Below are 22,098 nucleotides of genomic sequence, written 5' to 3' on the forward strand. Positions count from 1 at the left end.
AGAAATGCAATAGAAAGGGGTTGTGCATACCAGTGGCTTCTGACTCCCACACAACCAATGGTCCCTCTCACCCTCAACTTGTAAACCTCAGTGCAGCCATACTTTATACATCCTTGGAGAGGATTAATTTAATTTTTATTTCCTCTCTGTGTTTGCTTTGGAGGTTTCCAGCTTGAGCAATATATATATATGAGTAAAATTTGGCAGCAAACAGCCTGTAATATGATGTATATCATTTCAGCCTGGCGAGCATATTCAGGAAAACAACAAGCTGGCAGCGAGGACAGCTTCATCTCACATTCAGAAAGTGGAAGACTGGTGTAGGAATAAGAAATGGCAGTACATTTCCAGGAGCTGAACTTAAGAGGGATAAGGTCCAATATCATCCATGTGACAGAAGGAACACAGTGCCCAGCAAAACAAGCTTTGATCATGACAGAGGAGGCGGTGGGAGGCATACAGGTATTTAAACTCCTGGCCTTTTCATCATCCAACAGGTTTCTAGTATATTGGTTACTGGTATCTTCCAAAGCTTGCCAGAGCAATGGTAAAACCAGAGCCATGCAAAGAGTTATTGCTGCCACAGGAAAGCAGACAGAAATAACATGATTTTGCTCTTCTGACTTGCATGTTTGAACATCATGCTAGATTAAAGAAAATATTAAGTATTTTCTATAAGATTTTCCAATGAGCAAAGTAGGAATTAAACTCTGAGCTGTACCATTTCCAATGTAAACTTCAGTTAAATATTACAAATTTCAGTCTCGACTTTTATTCCATCAGTTGTCCTTCATGAAGGAGTTAAAAGCATGCATAATATGCTATTCTATCCAATATTCTATTCTATGTACATAAAATCATGATTCTGTGATTATAATACTGAACAGTAATGTTCTATGCACAACGGAAAGCAGCTCCTACTGCATTCCAAATAAACACAAGGACTTTCTTTTTAGCTCATTCATGCCATTTTTCATAGCTGAAATGCATTTGCTCAGCTGAATTCAGTGGTACATACCTACAGTCATAAGCTACCAGTGCATGAAGGCCATTACTGCCTGGAGCAAAACAATCCAACCATCCTGATACAGACCTTGTTTCAAGGCTTGCCCAGCACATAAGGATTCTCCAGTGAGTACAGACTCAAAATTAGTTGACATCACAAGCTATTACTGTTTCAATAGCGTACTAGTCTTCTAGAATTTCCAGATTTCCATCCACCTAAAATTGGCAAGGTTCCTTTTATTAGACCTCTATACAAGTTTATCAACATTATGTGGTTGCTTCCACCAGAAGCTTTCTGTAAAGGGACACGAGTGCTGGAATGCAATGGCCCACATCTGCCTTAATGTCTATTATCACTGCTTAGCAGTGTGTTACCCCTACATATGAAACCTGAAACTACATCTGCCTTTTTAGTATTATACAGCACAGAAGCTTTATTTTCAACTTAAGGTTTACTACCTTCGCTATCCTTTGTCATCACTTCTTCCTATTCCGAGTCTAAATGCAGTGCCTTTAGTTTGAGTAGTCCCTTCCTTCCTCAAAATGAAATTCAGTTTGAAACTTTCATGATATGGAAACAAACTAACTTGTGGCAGAAATGGCAAAAAAAAAAAAATCCTAGTCCATTCAGACTCGTCAGTCACAAGTTCAATACCTACTTGACTGTTCCATTAACGTTCAACAAAGAAACACAAAAGAACAAGAGTTATCAGATCTAACTCCACAGTCAAGTGTTCACCCTTAAAAAAAAAAAAAAAAAAAGGAGAGGGGGAGCAGGGAGTGGGGCAAATAAAAACCATTACAAATCAGTGTTTAAGTGTCCTGTACAGGTCCAAGATACAATATGCAATGTTCAAACACTGAGAATAAGACCATGTATTTCAACACCTAAATATAAACTCCCTCCTCCCCTTTTAAACCTTTGCCATTGAGTGATCTGTGGTTTGAATACTTGTATCTGAAGACTATCATATTCTGGATGTGTAAGACAACAGTATTTACAAGATGGTGCAACACAGTTAAACACTTGGTTTTCCCTGGCCTTGTCCTGTCAGCCTACAATTCTTTCCCCGAAGAAAAAGAGAAGATGCTGATTTTTCTACTACTTCCAGATGTTAAGGGGGAATGGCTCTGACAAGAATACCTGAAGCTTGAAAACTTCAGCTAATCTGTACATCTGCATTAAGATGAATCATCCTAAATGCATCTGACTTGGTGAGCAAAGGTGTCATGTCACACTTTCAGAGTTCTGTGTAGGATGCCCTGACAAACTGGGGGAAGGAGTGTCCTTCATTTAGATCAAAATCAACAGACATGATGTACAAATGAGGAAGTTAAGCTAGTATGTCAATAAAACAGCACAGGAACCTAAAATCTTCCCAGCCCAGCAAAAGATCTAATTCTGAGCTGAGCAAGTCATTCACAGACCACGACAAGAGTGCCCACAAAACTGGGTCAGAATTAAAAAGATTACTGTCCAAGGAGAAACAAATTCTTTCAGTTGATGTTTGAACCACATTAGTATTCAAACATACTCAAAGTCAGAACAGAATTTATGTTACTTAATTTTCAAGAAGCAAGCAAGGCAACAAAACCTTTCTAGCTTTTCTAATGAGTAAACACACACACCACAAACTACTGCAATATAGTGGGTAAAGGGGTGAGGACTGGTGACATGTTTTCAGTTCAGCATCCTCCCATGCCAAGTTTCTTGAAAATTCCAATATGTGCACAGATGGGAAGAGTTGAAGCTCATCCAAGTCTTGAATTTAGTTTCCTGGACACAAGCAAATGAATGCAAACACAAATAAATAAAAATCCCTACACACAAGTAGCACCTTAACACCTAAAATACACTCATTTTTCTTGCTGTAGAGAAATGTGTCAGGACATAAATGGAGACCAGTATCACTGACAGCAGTCCGTTTCATCCAAAGATAACCTTGGTCCTGAGGTTAAAAGGAGCTGACAAACATGCCTCAGTTTTTCACTCAAGTTTCAGCTATTTGCTTTTCACAAAGACTTTGTGTAATGGTTTATTACTAGCTCTAGGGATATTATTTTTCTATATCCTTTTAACAAAGGAATAACTTTTTGATCAGTTATTTCAGTCCAGTAACAACTTCTTAAGAAGATGGGTGCATTTTTAAATCTGCAAGACCCCTATTCCAGTGCAAATGAGTTCTTTCAAGAACAGCTCAAGCAGTCAAACGCCTCAGTTTTTAAGGAAACTACTTGATGGGATATATCTGCGAGGTTCCACAACCTCCTCAAATGTTGACTGAACTCCTTCAAAGCTTTGAAGAAATATGGCCTCTGTTAGTACTTGATATTACTAAGTGACACTTAACTCTTGGATTTTGATGAGAGTAAATGCATAATTTAATCCAGGACAATAAGCAACATTCTGGGACTAATACGTGAACTATTTTTTAGAGCCACAGTCACAATCCAAGACAAATATCAGCAAGTTTCACATAGAGTTTATGAGCTACCTTTTGGATTAAGGAAGCCTATCTAGTTACCAAAGTAACACGATACATCAGTTTTCCTAGCAGCCACCAAATTCCAGAGAGTCACCATGATTACATTTGCTGTTAACTGAATACAAAATGCTCGTTTCTCTGGCCTGAATTGGCTAACCATTCAGACGAAAAGACACAATTTCTATGAAGGGGCCCAAAGGAAACACTTTATCCTTTCAGCAGTATCTGAGCCTGCTAAGTTTATAAGCATAATATATCATATTGAGCAATAGACAGCAGGATACAAAGGTTTGGTCACTCATACTTTTAACCACATTCACATTTTTTTATGACTTTGCAGCTAATATGATCTGTTTTTCAGTTTCTTTCACCTAGTTTTACTGCTTGCAGTTCCCAACTACATTCCTTTTTTCCCCCTTAGTCAGGCCAATATTTCAGTTACTGTTTAATTACTGTTTCATCATTCTTCCCTCCTAAATAGTGCAGAGTATTACATATTTAAAAATGGTTGCTCTAATTTAGAGCCCACAAATGTTAAACACCAACAAGTTCATGTCATATTGTCCTTCTATGCTCATCTTATTTCCAAGATAGATGAGAAAAGATCTTTCTCTCTTAGGGATATATAAGGAGTTGCTCTTATATGTTCCAATTTCTATGAAATTAGCATGTGCAAAATTTAAGCAGCATAGAATCACTTAAAGTTCTAAGTCAAAGCATGAATGAAGGATAATAAAGTTACACTAATAATTTGGGCATTAATTTATCACCAAATACAAGAGGATACCCTTGTGCTTCCCCTTTAGGCATCTAAATCAGAACTGGAACAACCAATAACAGAAATCAGGACATGAGATAAATGACATGAGCCCTGTTTTTTCAGTTCACATCAGCATTTGTCTGCTGTCTAATTCAAAATGGACATCTATGGATACTCATGACAACAGTTTCTCATGACAGAATCTCCCATTTGCTTTTGAAGCCTCCCAGTCTTCTCCTTATGAGCAATATTTTAAAAAAGACTGGTATCATCACAGTAACACAGAAAATATTAGGTGGGGATGACTATTTCCTGTGTGGTTTGGGTTCATTTCTTGGTTTGGCCATATACAAATGCACATTCTAAACAAAAATCATTTACAAAATTACAAGTATATGAAAGTGTTAACACATCAAGCTGAGAAGAAACCAATTCTCCTTCATTCCAAAGAGCTATTTAATATGATCGGTAAAATCTGAACCCAGTGACTGAATGGTAATGCTGTTATTTTGATTCACATACAGTTTCATTGGGGGTGACATTCTTCACATAGTCCAGCAAAATATTCAGATTTCATCAAATGATATCAGAGTCTGTCTTGCCTAATTAGACACTGACAGAAGTGATCTTTACTAAATATTGAAGGATACAAGCAGATTCTGTCATTCACCCAATGCCACATCAGCAGAAAGAAAAAAAGCGTTCCTCAAGAATCTTTTCCCCCAAAATAGTTGTGAAGTAGTCTGACAAATTAACAGCATGAATTAACAACTATTGATGTCAGTTCTTTTTACTACAAGTAGCCAAAGCAGATTCAGAATATTGTGAATTTTAGACAGATCCAGAATAATCTCCCATTAAAACCACGCACATTAGCTTCTTGATCAGTTTCACATGCTTAACATTGCAAAAGCCTTCCAAATACAAATGCAAGGCTGGACAGAAAATGTGTAGTACAACGGAATCTGAGGTACAAAGGCATTAAAAGAAATTTGAGAAAGTTAACTCTACTGGCACAGCAAAGAGAAAATACACTTACAGCTAAAATCAGATTGGACTGTAATTTTGCCTCAGATTACAAAAAGTTACTAAAATCTTCTTTCAAAAGCAAAAGAACAGCAAAGGTCAAAGAGCATGATGATTTCAGAATGCAGAGTTCAAGCTAATGTTTTATCTCACCCCACAATGAAGAAGGACCAAGTAAACATAGTCTCCCAAGCTAGAGACCACTAAAGACAGTCCAATTGTGATTTTATCATTTAAACAACATTTTTTTCTGTTCTATAAAGGAAAACTACTATAAAAGCCCTTCCTTGTGCAAGGTAAACAATGGCTCTGCAAAGTGCACGGTTTCTGAGCTTTCAGGTGCCACAAACAGTTTTTATTGCTCAAATGGGAGCTAAAGACCTACCTGGCAAGGCTTGCAAATGTTTATCTCACCAGGGGGATGTGATGGGGGTGTTTAAAAAAATAAGATCTACCTTTACATATGTCTACATGAACATATATCTTCAGATTAAGCAAATTGCAAACTTCACAGCTGTGAAGAATTTGTTCCTACTACCCACATCCTTGAGATCTCTTAACATTAATGTTTGTCTTTCAGAGATTCCCATCTAGCACTATTTACCTATAACGAACAAGTAGAAGACTTCCTGCAAACAATGAATACCTGATAGTGCTGTAAAATTTCACTCTCTTGGATATACAAGATGGAAATGGACTTCATGTTGGGGGGCGGGGGGGGGGAAGGGGAAGCACTATAGATTAGATTAGGCACTGGTACAAACTGAAATTTCACTATCGTGACTGACAATAATTTACAATGGAGATTTACAATATATTCAAGCCATTGCAAGCAGCATGACAGGTTACAGTCATCCAGTAAAGTCATCAGGCTTCTTTCCACTCATGCATTCACATCTGTAAAGCAGCATAAACACAGGTAGGCTACCTGCCTATGAATAGTCTCCATACTTCACTGTCTTGGAGAGTAACTCAAACTAGCTGATCTAAATTGACTACCAAATCTTACAAACAAGCATTTACAACGCATCTCTAAAGAAATCCTGCCCACCTTCTGGCAAGCCTATGTACACACAAGAGGCCTGAGCAGCTGAGTAGAAATCTCATAGCTCAGTGTAGCTGATAGACTGCTATGGGTACTTGTTTTCCTGTATCCAAAAAAAAAAAAAAAAAAAATCTGTTTGAACCATTAAAACAGCAATTATACTTTGAGGTTCAAGACATACAAACTCCTAATCCATGATCAAGATGAAAATCCAAGTTCAAGATGAAAACTAGCCTTAAATGTGAAAGGAAATATCACAACAGACTGTTGCTGAGCTCACAGCAGGCACACCACCACAACACAAGTTGTATGTTCAAGTGTGGCTAATTAAGGCTAGAGGAAAATGTAGTTGGCTAATTACCAGATTATACTCATGCTCATAACTTCTGCTTATACTTCCGGCCTAGTCCACTCTAATCGCCTAAACCAATGATGATCCAGCAGTCAGAATTAACAAGAACATGAGAATTACCATTATCCATTCTTGAACTGCCATTTTCATCAGCCAGTCTCAGTACATACTTCTCAAGGGAAAGCTGAGGAATGCTGGCAGAAACAAGGAGATGCCAAACTTCAGTAACTTGAGAAAAACACAGTAGCAGGCACTATGGTACAATAGCCAGAGGAGAAGAACAGAATGAGTCAGCAACTCTAAGCTGATATTTCTCAAGCATGCTGCTAGTTTTGGCACTGTTGGCAATATCAGACTTAAAAATTATACAGTCATTTGACAAGCTGACATAAAAAGATAAGATACAGGAAAATGAGGCAGGATATTTTGTGCAATAAATTTAAACTACAGCATCTTAACAGGAATTGTCAAGTTAAAGGCAAAAACTTGCTATTTCATTATTTCGATCAAGTATAGAATTAATCTGGAAGAACTTGCTAGTGTCAGTTCATAAATTCTGGAAAATGGATAAGCCTGACATATTTAAATATGCGTTATCAGGTTGTATATATTCTTCAAGCAGTCTTAGCAGACAGTCTAGCATTCAAGAAAGATGGTTTTTAGACTAGCAAATGTTGGGCAATCATCAGATACTTCAAGGTGACCTCACTTCTCAGAGAAGGAAACTACTTCAAATAGCTAGCATAGGCAATAACAAAGAACAATTTAGTGTAAGAACCTCCCTGTGATAACAGTATTTAAGTAGTTTGGTACAGCATTTTACAGAAAGAATTACATTTGGGATCTTGGATTCCTTAAAATCAGATTTACAGGTAATTGAATAAACCGTAATCACTCCTACCAAGCATCAGACCTTACTCTGGAAAAGCTAATGCCAGGTTTTTAAATTGGGATCATTTCTCTTTAACTGTACTGTAAGTGCATTTGCTCTGGTAGGTCTCACATTTCAGGCAGCAGATCAAGTAAGACTGCAGTTTTATGTACCTTTCCAATTTGTTCCTAGTATTGTTTGGGCAAGTTTTAAACATTTGGCTATAGTATTTCAGCACAAATTAGCCAGAATAACGTAAGGTTTCAATTTGCAGCTTTAACCTTGCCAATGTCCCAACTGCTTTTGCCTTGTATTTGAACTCTGATTTAAATGCTGATTGCAATGGTATTGTTATAATTAGCAGAACAGCTTTGCAGGAACACTGCCTATTAGATAGCAAAAGCATAACAAGATGTGGTTAAACACAAAAAATAATGCCTAAGAACAACATCTATACTACTCTGTACCTCCACATACTGCTTGAGGTGATTATATTTGCGTATGCATTCAGATATTTTGGTTAAAGGAATTTAAATAGTGAGCTCTGTTTATTCTGCCAAAGTGTTTATAGTTTTGGATTTATTAACTGTCACTCCTCCCATCCACCTCTTATTCTTTCCCAATTTTTTGGCTTCAAATGATTCTGTTTTGGCACATTCAGTAATGCAACATTTCACTTCCCTAGAAAACTCCACGGCTAGAAAAGTAACACAAAACCCTAGGAAGCTTACCTGGTCTCCAGTTTCACTACCAACTCACAACAGCCACAGTTCACTCAAAGCCAACTGAACCTCAGCCCAGTTCCAAGTAAGCAGGGGCAAATTCAGGCATTCATATCAAATTCAGACAGGGCTTGGTGCACAGAAAGTCTGCTTAAGCAGTACTTCAACAGTAGAACCAAGCGCCCAAATTCCTGGTAAGAGATGCTGCAAAGACATCAGGACAGACATAAAAAGGAAGAGAATTGCCATCAAAAGAATTAGGAATTATGCATATGCCTGCATGCATCCAGAAAGAACATATATAGATTTTCATTTCTGATACCGGGTTAGTAAAAGGAAAAATATTAAAGAACTGAAGTGAGAAAAGATTTCTTAACAGGTATTTGATGTAGGAAGGGATCAGAAGAGCTCCTTCTGCCAAAAGGATCATCAAGACAAACTGGGTGGGAAACAGCACGACTTTTCAGAAAACAGTCTTTTGCCACAACACTTAATTAGCTCAATGTCCTGAGAGGATGCACAAACCACTCAAAAGCTTCAGTGGAACTCCAATATATTAAACATAGCTATCTACCTTATTATGTGAAACATAATACACAGAAGGGTTGCCTATTTGCAGACTGGTTCTCTAAGATTTTTATCTCCCTCTGAAGTAAGATCAGGATTGCACTCACCTGAATCTGTCTGAGCTGAGTCTCCATCAGGAACTATATTAAATACCAAAAACATTCAGTAGCACCTTTTCACATTTTTCATAGTGTCCATCATTGTGCACAATGCAAGGACCCCTTTCTTAAATTCATTGAATGAATTAAGAATTACTCAGACATCCAAAAGATACCCAGCCTTTTGAAAGAATGTGATTATGAAGCCAAGAGGAATTAACAGTATGACATCCTCCCTGAAAACATACTATAATATGTACTTTGTTTCCCCACTTGTAAGGTGCAATGAAAGGCACACAACCCAAATGAATCTTTCTGTGTTCAAGAAATGTCACTTAATATATTCCCATGTAGAGCAGTGATAAATGTTTTATGATATAAAGCTCAAATTTTGCTGGAAAAGAAATTTTTCTATATAGACAGCCAAGATATCACTAATTTTCTGTACCTCTGAGTATGAAAGCCAGGGACAAAAGTGTCTATCATTCTTAGACACAGAAAATAAGAGTGCAAAACGACTGCTCAAGAGATTTCGCATATTGATAAAGCTCAAGATGTCTTTCCACAGTTCATTAAAAATGTTGCAAAAGTAGCTGCTTGTTCCATTATTCACTGTAGTCTTCTAAAATGATTTTTAATATCTTAAGTGTCAAAGAATGGCATGGCTGAACACTCTCTATTCCTACTTTCCTCCATTAGATATTAATTACATATTAATTCACTTGCAATTTGTAGATTAAAGCAATGCAGTAGTAGTAGTCAAATTCCAGTGGTCCTGAAAGTCACTTGAAAGTTATTTTCTTAAGAAATTATTAGAGGAGTACAGCAAATGCATGGACTTTTGCTATTATTACACGAATTGAGGCTAACTTCTCTTAGAAAACCTTATCCAAGTATGCTCCAGTTTCAGCTACTTGAATAGCTGGTATTTCTATAAATAAAGAAAACTTGAGTGAATACCTGTACTTCTATACAGATTGACTGGTTTTCATTGAGAGCTCCTGAATTCATAAAACTTGCCACCAGCTGTAATTCTTAGCTCCGGGGGGGGGGTTGGTGTTTTGGTTGGGGTTTTTTTGGAGGAGCAGCGAGGAGGTGGTGTTGGGTTTTGGTGGGTTGGGGAGACTGTTTGTTTGGGTTTTGTCTGGGTTTTGGTGCTTTTGTTGTTGTTGTTCTGTAGGTTTGGTTTGGGGTTTTGTTTGGGGTTTTGTGGTTCAGTTTGGGGTGGTTTTTTTTTGGTTGTTGGGGTTTTGGGGTGGGGTTTTTTTTGGTGGTGGTATTTTTTTCAAGGACTTCAGCAGAATGAAAACCAGTACTGAAAGAAGGCTAGTTCCACCTTCACAGCCATCCTTTTCTCTGGAACTTATCACAGTGCCAGGGGAAGATGACAGCAGAAATTCCATAGCATAGACCAGCACTCACTAATATACCATCCACTTCAAGAAGCTTCAGTGGCAAGGACCCACCATAAAAGGATGATGAGGACCACAGCAACACAACCTGAACAACCTTAGCCAGGTATCATCTTGCACAGGGTATAAAATAAGTCTTACATGAGTAATTAAAGCATTACATATTTGAAAAATGCTACATTTTCACATAATTTCCCCCATATGTGATTTAATGGAGGGAATTGTTCCTAATGAACCTAATTATTCCAGCCAGGCTATAGGGCCTGCTTCTCTCAGAATCATAGAATCATTTAAGTTGGAAAAGACCCTTAAGATCATCAAGTCCAACCATTAACCTAACACTACCAAGTCCACCAGAACCACTAAAAAGTACAAATAAAACAGAAAGGAGGACACAGTTATAAGAACGGGGGACTATATCTAGTACACACCTAAACTTGAGAAGAAATACCTCTTCTGTTGAGATGCATATAAACAGGTTCTGCCAAATCAAATGCACTTGATCTCCACAATAAACATACATCTCAGCGCAAATGGGTGAAAAGCTTGTACTATTAATTAGTCTGATTTCTAAACATGGTCTCTTTAAAGTTTATTTAAGGTTCATGAACATCATATGAGGAAGCCAGACTCAAGAATTCTCAGAGTACTGCAGAAGGAAAAACAAAGTTAAATACTTACTTTTTGAAGGGTCCTAAAAGTCAACATCACTAAAAGCAGATATATTTTTAACCTCTGCAGAATACAGCAACTAGCTTCACTGTATTTCCACAAAATTCAAAACATAAACATTTAAGAGGATATATTCAGAAGTATTTCAGCACTGAGCCCCTCTGCTAAAAGTGTTTTGCTTCAGGCCTTATCCTTCAATTTGACTTTATAAAACTAAGACATAAATTAGAACTCATACATGGAACTCGTACACGAGCTCTCAATTTAAATCTGCCTCTGGATTACCACTTAACAGCCACATACATGAAGTGCAAACAGTATTCATTTTTTATTTGAAAAACAGTCAAGTTAATATGAAGCATCCAGCCTCAACATAACATTCCACACTCTGCAGGTAAGTGTTAGAAGAAAGCTCCCTGATCAAGGTAAGCCCATAGAAAAACATTCAGTCTAATCTTCTAAATCAAGTTTTAGACAATAATATTCCAGCTGAGACTGTGTCTAGCAAATTGCATTTAAATGGCCCACAAAAATCCATTTAGTCTTTCACTTGCCAGAAGAGCAATGGGGGGTAGCAAAAACTCATGTGTTCTCAAGTTTCTAACTGTAATTGATTGATGGGGTAAAGAATTGCAGACAATGTCTGAGACTGGAGAAGAAGTAAGAGGCAGTGTATATTCAAAGCTAAAGAAAGTTGTATCCTCAGAAGAGGAGACAGTGTGGAGGCATGAGCATGCATGCACACCCACAGTCTACCATGCTTCCTTCTGAGCCAAGCTGTAGCCAAACAAACAGTCTCTACAGCATACTCTGATCTACAGAGAGGACCAAACATCTATTTTTTGCCACTTGCCCTTCACTGAAGTATAGTAAGTAAAAGCCACAATGAGAGCAACTGGACTTCAGTTTCTGCACCAGTAGAGCCTCATCTTTGCATCCCTCTCAGGTGTATCACTGGTATATCACGTTTGAATTTAGGAAGTTGCGTGGTCTACCAGCTACTGTCTGCATTCCTCTACACAACAGAAATGGAGTAGTAGTTACCTCTCCAATGCATCACTGAGTGAAGCTGGTTTGGCTAAGGATACTAACACATACTCTCTGTTTTTCACTGGTAGAGGATGCGCAGTTCACCAAGGGAATATTTAATAGCATGACAAGCATTTTGTCTCTGAAACATAAAATCTCCTTCCACAACTTACAGATGCTCATAATCCATAATGTGAGGAAGGGTACCATATATTGGCCATAACTGCATCTCCATCAAGAGATTTAACTGATGTTGCCTTAACAGCGTATCTAGGACCTTAACCCCATATAAGCCATTTCAAGAAGCTTGTTACCCCTTTCTTGTACCCATCCTATGGAGAAACATCACAGCACTGAAACTTGACAAATATAATGGTTGCAGTAGGCAAGACTATGAGTGTGGTTCATTCGATTGTTCCAACTGATGGCAAGATAACACCTGCCGTCAGATACTTCCTGAGATGGTTTGCTCTTTCAAGCAAGAGTCCTGCTTGACACTTTTTGCAGTCCTTGGGAATCCATACCTGCCTAAGCAGTAGTTTACATGACTGCTTCTCTGCTGTAGAGTACCACAGAGCCTGTAGGAATCAGTCCCACAGATTTTCTTTCTAGTTGTTTCAAGGCATTTCATTGATTGAACTTCAACAAGTGTTGTGTCAACTGTCTAACAGAAACAGAAGAGAAGACATGCTGTGCAGAACTGGAAAGAATTAGGTCTGTTTGCAAAGCTGGAAAACAGGAGCCATGAAAGGCCTTCAGCCTCAAGCACAAATTCTACACTCTTGTGGTTTAATCAACCAGGACAACTCTTCACAGAGCTGGGCACTCAGGAATTCAGCTGCCAATACAAATTCAAGGGATGCAAAGAAGCTGTCTGCAACTTGTTCAATTAAGATCTTTTCACATAACAATGAGGGTGAAGAGTTCACCTGCAATGTTTCATAGTCCTTCCCACTCCATACCTAGGGTGCATACATCTCACCACACAAAACATGTGGTTCATTCATAGGACAGCATACAGTGCTATGAATTTACAATACAGGGTTAAAGCAAAGGGCAGAGTTGGAGTGGTCTGTCCCTGTGATAAACCAGTCTCATGGTGAAGAGCAAGATACATTTACCAGTCTCTGGGGTGGGCAGGTACTACTGTATCATGGCAAGCAAATACTAGAGTATGGAGTGCTATAGAGGTAAATTTAACTAACAGTTATAAAATGTTATGTAAACACCCCTATGAAAAGACATAACTGCCACTGCTTGTACAGCATCTAACACAATCAGGCTCCTGTTCTTAGCTGGTCCCTAGACACTACTCTATAACTGAACAGTATAAAAGCATTCAGTCTTGTAAGCACAGAACTCCACTTGTCTTGCTTGCAGAAGGCATGAGTCTTTCTGTTCAGCTGGATCCTCCTACAGCATAAGTGTACTGCACATGGGGAAAAGAGGCAGCATTAGTAAAAAATCCAGACACAGGGGTTGATAAATGTGCGTTCCAGTAACAGCACTGGTTTCAACAGTCCCTGTTTTTCCCCAACACCACTTCCATGTCTCTGGTCTCACTTGCCATCATGGAACTCTCATGCTCCCTGGTTATGACATTCAAAGTATCTGCCAGATTATACAGGAATCGACATTAAGTCAATTTATATTAAACTGATCCACATTAGTAACTCCTCAGCAGAAAAACTTGGTAGGAAAGTAGTAGCAGCAGCACAGGCTGAGGAAAAGACTACTTCTGGTGTTGTCAAAATAAGTGTCAAATCACACTCTTCCAGGGCACAGAAAAACTAGGTTCACATCTGAAATCACCTCCAAGTATGGAGTGCACAACAACACTGCCCTGAACTCTTTCTGAATCTGCAGGAGAACTCATAAAAACATATCTTTACTACAGCATCTGCTGGCCTGCATTTAAGCCTCCCTCGCTAATGAATTAATCAGCTGCAAACCAGTGGTGAAGATTTTGGGGTCAATATTGGTATCCACTGGCTCTACAATGGGCTAGATTAAGAACATAAATCTTAGAGATTAGTAAAGGATTATTTTGCATTATCTGATTTGAAAATAAAGAAAAAAACATGCTTTACTGACTGAAATAAAACAGAAATTTAGAGCAATTAAGTACTGACTTCAGAGTTTCCACTATTCCTCTGTGGTTTCTTTTTTTTTTTTCTCCCCAGCTGTCATATGGAGAAGTTAAAATGCTTTTATACAGTTCCTACATTTACTTTGTGTCTTGGCAATTCACTTCCTTCAGGTACCTCAAAACTTTTGAATCTAAGGCTTAGAGAAATATGAAGTCTACTATTCAACTTAACTTTATTAATGATTTATTCAATTATTGTTAAATTTATTGCCTGGACTGAAAAGCAGAGATTCTAAACCAGTATCTCTCATCATTCATAGGTGCCAGATCCTCATTCCTGATATGGGATTATGCATGCCTAACAATAAACTCTTGTGATTTATATGGTCATTTATTACTTGCATGAACTGCTTTTACTGTACAGATTCTACAGTCATAGTCAGACTTGCCAAACTAGAACTATTCAAAGTCTATGATTTCTTTTAACCATAAGAAATAAAGCCAGACTGAGAGGAATCTGAGCTTGTAACTTAATTTGTAATGACAGAAGTGTAAGGAATCAGAATTATTATTTGATAATTACCAAGTACAACCGATTTATTATGAAAGAGATGAGCGGAAATGCTAGTTAAGGCACATAAATTTATCGTTTAAAAAAATACTTTCAGTTTACATCATTAAACTACATATAGATTTAATGATTTCCTCTCAGCCTTCGAAGACACTCTTGTAAAAACTAGGGCCAATACGCTTGCATTTAACAGAGCACATCTACTCACATATAAGGTGGCAGCAGGGAAGGATCAGCATTTCTCTGTTCATAGGCCAGTTAGTACAACATTGTATTAATACTGACACATAAGACACCTCCTTCCCCTAGACATTAAAAATCTAGTCCTGGATGATCACATACTCCAGTAACTGTAGGTGAGGTGTGTTGATCTAATTAAATCCTTGTCAGCTCTTTATGTCCACAGCTACGCTTTTGAAAACTTGGCAAAAAACCCTCACATTTTCATGGCGTTGATAGTATGAAAATAAGAGGCTGAGATTTAACCTAGAATGTATGCCAAAAAGCTTCCATTAAGTATATTCTTCAAAATAAGTTCAAAATCTGATCACATCAAATCTTAAGTATAAAAGCCTTTGCCGAAAAAGTAGCATGCAAAATTACTCAAAACCCTCTTTTTTTGTTTTCCTGCAGAAGTATCCTAAACCCTTTGTCACAAGCTTAAATCAGAAACTACAGCAGGTAGGAGTGGAAACTGTATACAGGAAGAACTGGTTTTTAATTTCTAATACACAGAAGGAACAAGGAGGAGGGGTTCCTTCTCTGAAAATTGCTAGGATTATGCTGGGGGGCCTGACCTGGGTAATGAGTACCAGCTGCCTACCTTCACTGGTAGCTGCATTCTTCTGGGCTTTGGTGGGTGTGTGATCTGTACTTGAACTCACGTCGGATGAGATGCTTGAGCTGCCTTTGCCTGCAAAGGGATAAAGAGGTGGAGAGGGTGGGAGGGAGAGAGAAAAAACATGAGTATCAACAGCAAAATAGAAAGACCTTCCATATCAGAACATGGAACCATTCCAGGAAGCTTTAAACTGAGTTTAAAGCAGCTGATGTTCATTTTGTACACACTGGGGTGGGAGTTAACTGCATTATAACTTACAGCATGTGTATCTCTACATGTACTAAGGCTGCAAACAGCCTCCTGTGTCGCAGGGACTCTCATTATGTATTTGCTAAGCTCCATTGTAAATGAAAAGTTTGTGATTAACAACATTAGGAGAACTTTCTTGATTAGTTTTCTCAAATACCTCTAACATATATCAGCACAAATGCGCACTGACCCTCACAGCATGAAGGGTTAAATTCAAAATGTGGTAAATGAGTTGACTTCTGTTTTATGTGTTCACATCATGTATTCAAGTCACTTGGTCATGTGAAAATGAAAGCAAGGTATCTGCTGTGTCCTCCTACACCATGCTCACTGCTTGATGTAATACAGAATTTTAAAACTAACTTCTACAGTTGCTGTTCTTCACCTTTCGTTTTTTAACTGTAAATCAGAACCAATGGATGCTTCTTCTCATTTTCTTTAAGACCTTTTCCTGCATTTCATACATCAATGCCCTCAGACCTATATGCGAGATGTCAAACCAGATACAGGTTACCAACAGAAGAAATCCAAATACAAAGAAAAAATTAGCTGAGATAGTTACCACAGAAGAACAGAGAGGGCTAAAACAAAGCTACCTTTTTGTTTACCTGTGAGGATCTAAGAATGAGTCACTTCTGTTTCCCTTCACTCACTCTACTCAATCTCAGTAACTACTAACTGGGAATACATTCTGCTCTGCAGCAGAAACCAGACCAACCACCCAATCAGCAATATGTGAGATAATTCTAGACAGAGGAAAGGTAATGAATACTGTTACATTTTAAGAAGTTATCTATCCCCACAAACACTGCATCAGTGAAGCCTTTAAGAGCTATGTTAGGTTTTGAACCAAAATTAGGCTGTACGCAGAAAGCTAGCTGACACCATGTTTCTGTCACTCAAATAACCCTATAATCATAGGAATGTTAGCAAGAGACTTTTCTGATCTGTTATTTCAATCAAGCATTCCTTGGGGTTCTGGGTTACAGTATGCCTGGTTTCCATAACATTTAGACGTAAGGAGGAGGTCTGCTTTTTAAAGGTGCCACAACAGAACAAGGATTTAAGTTTTAATGGGAAACGACTGGAGAATGTGCAAACGTAGGTTGCTTCACAACCAAGGTACTGCCACTTAATCCGTCAGCCAGCCCTAGAGAATCACTCTCCACATAAAGTTGCTTAAGTTAACATGCTCAGATTTGAGAGATGATTGTGGAGTGAAAGGATATTAAAAAGGCCAGAAGGAAGTAAAAAATAAATGGCTAAGGCTAGTAGTTGGGTGGGGTGAAGAGGAAAAAAGTATACTTTCAGTGATTCACTAACTGCTTTTTACATTCCTTTATGAAGTTAAGCAAACCCAAGAAGCACTGCCTCTAGAATATCACTTCAATTGCTCAAGCTGTGACATGAGTTGGAGTAATGGACTGTGGTGGTCTTTCTAGAAATGACTGCCCCAAAATAGCTCTCCAGCTAAGGCAACCAGGGTTGTAGTAGAAAAAAGGCAGATGAGAAAAAGAGAAGGATAAATGTAAAATGCTCTTTGCCAGGAAGAAGTCAGAGAACTTGAAACACCTGCAATACCTGATAATCAAATCATTAGTGACAAGAAAGGTATTTAGATGGTATTGCCACTACCAGCAACAACTCATGTAGCAAGCAATGCAACTGCAGAAGCAGAAAACAAATTTCCAAGGAGTACCAGCACTCCTTAACAGATTAATAGAAAGAAAAAAACCCAACCAAAATAAAAAAAGAGACCAACTGAAAAAAATTCTTTCCTCAAAGCAAATAAACAGGATTTCCTCTTAAAAAAAAAAAAAAAAAAATCTTTTTTGGGGGAAAGGAAGTCGGTGATACGAAACAACAGCAGAGTTGCTAGCTGGTCATCTGTGGCATAGGTTGTTTTCACATAGTTAATGCTTCCTGCAGCTACCTACCTCCCCTATTAACTTCAATAATCTATTCACACCATATACAAGCCAGCCTCCAAGAGCACAACAGAAATATTTTACCCAGTGTAGGGTGCTGATTACCAGTACATCCAAAAGCAACATATTATTTACAACTGCACACTTCTGTAGAAACTGTGAAATGCCAGATATAAGTCTAGATATTTACCATTTATGAAACAAGCCTTCTTCCTCACTGTCTACTCTGAAACTCTCTATTGGGGGGGGGGGGGGGGCAGGGGGAGCAGGAGCTACATTGCAAATTTACTAGAAAAGTGTTTTAAATAGACTAGCAGACACTACATCTATTCTTTTAGTGCAAAACAAAGCCATTCACTTCTAATAAGCTAGATTTGGCTACTGCAGACTCATGTACACATGCAAGAGCCAACACGCAAGAGTAAATATTCTCTAAACGACTTGGGTATGATAACAGGAGAGAGTGCACCCTCAGCAAGTTCCCAGATGATACAAAATACGGAGGAATGGTTGACACACCAAGAGGTTTCTCCCATTCAGAGGAACCTAATCAGGCTGAGGAAAAGTGGGCTAACAAGAACCTCAGGAAGTTAGTTCAACAGAAGGAAATGCCAAGTGCTGCATCTGGGAAGGAATAACCCCATGCACCAGTGCATGCTGAGGACGGACCAGCTGGAAAGCATCATGACAGAGAAAGACCTGGCAATCCAGGTGGACACCAAGTTGAACATGAGCCAGCAATGGGCCTTTGTGGCAAAGAAAGCCAACAGCACTGTGGGCTGCATTAGGAGGAATATAGCCAGCAGGTTGAGGGAGTTGATCCTTGCCCACCTCTGCTCAGCACTGCTGAGACACACCTGAAATGCTGGGCCCAGTTCTGGGTTTCCCAGTACAGGATAGGTAGGGACATGCTGAAGAGATTCCAGAGGAGGGCCATGAAGATGAAGGGACTGGAGCATCTCTCTTAAGAGAAAAGGCTGAGAGCTGTGACTGTTCCGCCTGGAGAAGAGAAAGCTCAGGGGAATCTTATCAATGTATATAAATACCTGAAGGAAGGGTGTGAAGAAGGGGGAGCCAGGCTCTTTTCAGTGGTGCCCAGTGACAGGACAAGAGGCAATGGGCACAAATCAAAGCGTAAGAAATTACATTTAAACATAAAATATTTAGTTATTTTACTGTGACGATGGTCAAACACTGGAACAGGTTGCACAGAGAGGCTGTGGAGTCTCCATCCTTGGAGATACTCAAACCCCAAATGGACACAGCCATGAGCAGCCTGCTTTAGTTGACCCTGCTTTGAGCACTGAGGTTGAAACAGATGACCCAGGTCCCTTCACGCTTCGACAATGCTGTAATTTTGTAATTAAGGTGCCTCTGAGGGCAGCGTTTTGTAGACCTGTAAGCTGTGTTAATCATCCCAAGATTTCGTGCTTCTATGAAAAATTCATTATACAAATGCTTTTCCAACTGACTACACCAGGTTTTACCACACCTTCCTTTTATACCTTGAATAGTAGCAACTTCATAGTAAAGTACTAGATCTTATTATGCAACTCACTACAGACTTGTATATCCAACAAATATATACCCCAAATAGCTGCAAAAATAGCTCCCGAAGATGTTGCCTTTTTTTCCTTAGACGGCTTATCCTAATCAAGCTCTTTAAGAAAGATCTGCAGGCAACTGCACTGGCAATGAATACAGCAAAAGTAGTAGCCACCTTCTACAGTCCTTAACCTACACTAAGTTAAACATCCAAAACTAAACAGACATGAAAGAAAGTAGGCCTCCCATCTAGGGTTCATTCTCTGAAAACCACATCAAGAAGGGTCTGTAACAAATGAACAACTTTTTAATAAAAATGTTTTAAGCAGAAGCTCTGTGTTAGAGGAGACACCATCTAGTCCTCAAGTCAGAAAACACCTGACTCTACAGAGAAGCCTTTTGCCATGCTATGTTTGATGCCCACATACTGCTTTCAGGAAGCATATTGCAAGGCAAAGGAAAGGCAAATTATGATTTAGTATATGGAACTGGTGCTGCCAAACGTTAAGCAAGTAGCATGAATTCCCAGGCCTCACACTCACCTGAGCTCATCTGAGGCAGGGTTCTTCTGCAGTGCTTTTCTCAGGGCATTATCTGCCTACTATGCCATGTAAGTTCAAAGACTGCCGATTTCCCTAATGCCATAGGAAAACTTAAGGTGTAGTGTAACACCAGTCTCCAGAGATCAGTTCATCTCTTAAATTTAAAACGCGCACTGAGAAGGTCATAGCAAGTAAATATAACCTGATGGGTTCTAGCACAATGACAACTAGAGGGACCAAACAGAGGGCAATATTGCAAAGACTACGGAAGTAATGACTGTATTTGGGCCTTTGCTTAAAGCAAATTAAAGGCCTGCCAAATGCTTCCCTAGCATGACTTGCAATTGTCTAGAGTTTCCTTCATATATTCAACAGGTTTTTCATCTCGAAGCCAGAAGTTGCAATCCAAAAGAAAGCAAACTTCACTACGGTAGTAGGTAGATATGGCAGAAGGTGGCAATTTTCCTACAACACAACATAATTCACACCAGGAGTGAAGGTAGCATGGACTTCACCACACTGGCAAAGAATCACACAGCTACACAATTGCAATTCAAATCATGCCTCGGACCTGCTTCTGAAGAAGCAAGCGTACGGATATTTTTTTCCACCTACTAGTGCCAAGGTCTTACAATAGTCATAGAAACAAGATTCCAGCCATCTAACCTGGTATGCTATTTCCTACACATTTTATTTTGATCCTACTGGAAAGAAAAATAGAATAAGGTAAACATATAACAGATACTTCCCCTGAACATCGTCTCTGTCTCCAGCTCTTTGTAGCCCAAGGAATTTTTTTTAGTCATAGATGTCTTCGTACTACTCAATAGCCCCATAGCCCTATTAAATCTACCTGGTCTCTTTTTCAGTCATGACTATTAAAATAATGTGTTCCATTTTCTTTTTATTACAGATGGCTATACTGACTAAAACATCAGGCTTGTTTGTTTTATAAAAGCGTTTGCATCTTTGGTTTTGCTATCAGAACAGAATAAATACCTATATTAATAGAAGAGATGCTACAGACTATCCAATGAAACACTACTAGAAGGTTGTGCATGGAACTGGGTGGTCTTATTCTATATTTTAATATTGCTGCAAAAAAGCAATAGCTTTTCCCTGCTGCTTGTGTAGCTAGTTAGAATCTTTTTTTTCAAAAGCATACTGATTAGCATGCCAAACATCTCTATCAATGTATTTCAGACTGTCAAAAACTTGCAGGACAGAAGTAAGACTAAACACACACAAGGCATCTTTGCCAAATGGAAGCATTTGATAAGCACTGGAAAGGAAACAGCACGAACCGGTGAAAAGAAAACTTTGGATTCTGCCAGTCACACTCACTGCTGAAAAGTGTCAAAAGACATCACAAGTCAGTTAGGACAAAAGCAATTCAACTTAAACTTACCCAGCAGAGTGCAGTCTATAACTGTTTGAGACTGAAAAACTTTTTCTAGAAGCACATATGCAAAGCCTGTGCTATTACAGACAGTGTTTCTGACTGTAGCACTGTCACCTCTTCTGTTGCATTTTGTTATTTTCCTCATTGCTACTGCACATCCAGCCAGCATAAAGAGAGGCTGCTTGAATTATGTGGTGCAAGTCATAAGATACACAAGGCTCATTGACCTATGTGACAGACGAAGGTGTGTCCTGGCAGTGAGTCCCTTTCACTCTGCTCTGAAATAGTTCTACTAGGGTTTTTTTCAGGATATTTGCTCTTGGATTCTGATGTATGGGCATTTTTGTGCCATATTTTACACGCCCTTCTAAGATCTCATACAAACAGGCTGACTATGCCAACCTGGAAAATAACAGCAGTATTACTCCTGACATCAAGTTTTAATCCAATGTCACCTGCCTTCAGCAGGCAGTAACAGTTACCCAAGGAGTTAAATGGACAGCAGGGCCAAATCCACCATTTGCCATGCTGAAGTGAAACATTAGAAAAAAATGCCAAAACAGAAAAACAAAGCACAATCATTCGAAAAAAATGCAAAAAGTAGTAAAGTCCAGAATAATAAGATCCATTAATCTTTTTAATTGTCCAAAAGCATTATATTGCCATGACTTTGATGTAAAGAATTCTGAAAAATTTTACCTAAGTCATCAATTCTTATACAAATGACATTAGTCAAATTCAATTTCTCAACATGAAAGGGCATATGCATATGGTTTTCTACCAGACGATCATTACTTTCTCTTCTATATCTTCAGACAAGATTTTTTTTAATCAAATATACGCCAACTACATCAAGAAGAGAACCAGAAGAAAACCCAATCCAAAC

General features: G+C 38.6%; 1 protein-coding gene across 3 annotated transcripts in view; it reads right to left on the minus strand.

Moving 5' to 3' along the window:
- FBXL7 (F-box and leucine rich repeat protein 7) overlaps window positions 1–22,098 on the minus strand; it is a 191,126-nt gene that overhangs the window by 129,134 nt on the left and 39,894 nt on the right. For all 3 annotated transcript variants that reach the window (XM_075052219.1, XM_075052218.1, XM_075052220.1), the window contains one exon: window positions 15,529–15,618. In XM_075052219.1, coding sequence (XP_074908320.1) covers window positions 15,529–15,618 — 90 coding nt within the window. The remainder of the gene's footprint in view (window positions 1–15,528; window positions 15,619–22,098) is intronic.

Source organism: Buteo buteo, chromosome 20, assembly GCF_964188355.1.
Source record: "Buteo buteo chromosome 20, bButBut1.hap1.1, whole genome shotgun sequence".
In the NCBI taxonomy this organism is placed as follows: Eukaryota; Metazoa; Chordata; class Aves; order Accipitriformes; family Accipitridae; genus Buteo; species Buteo buteo.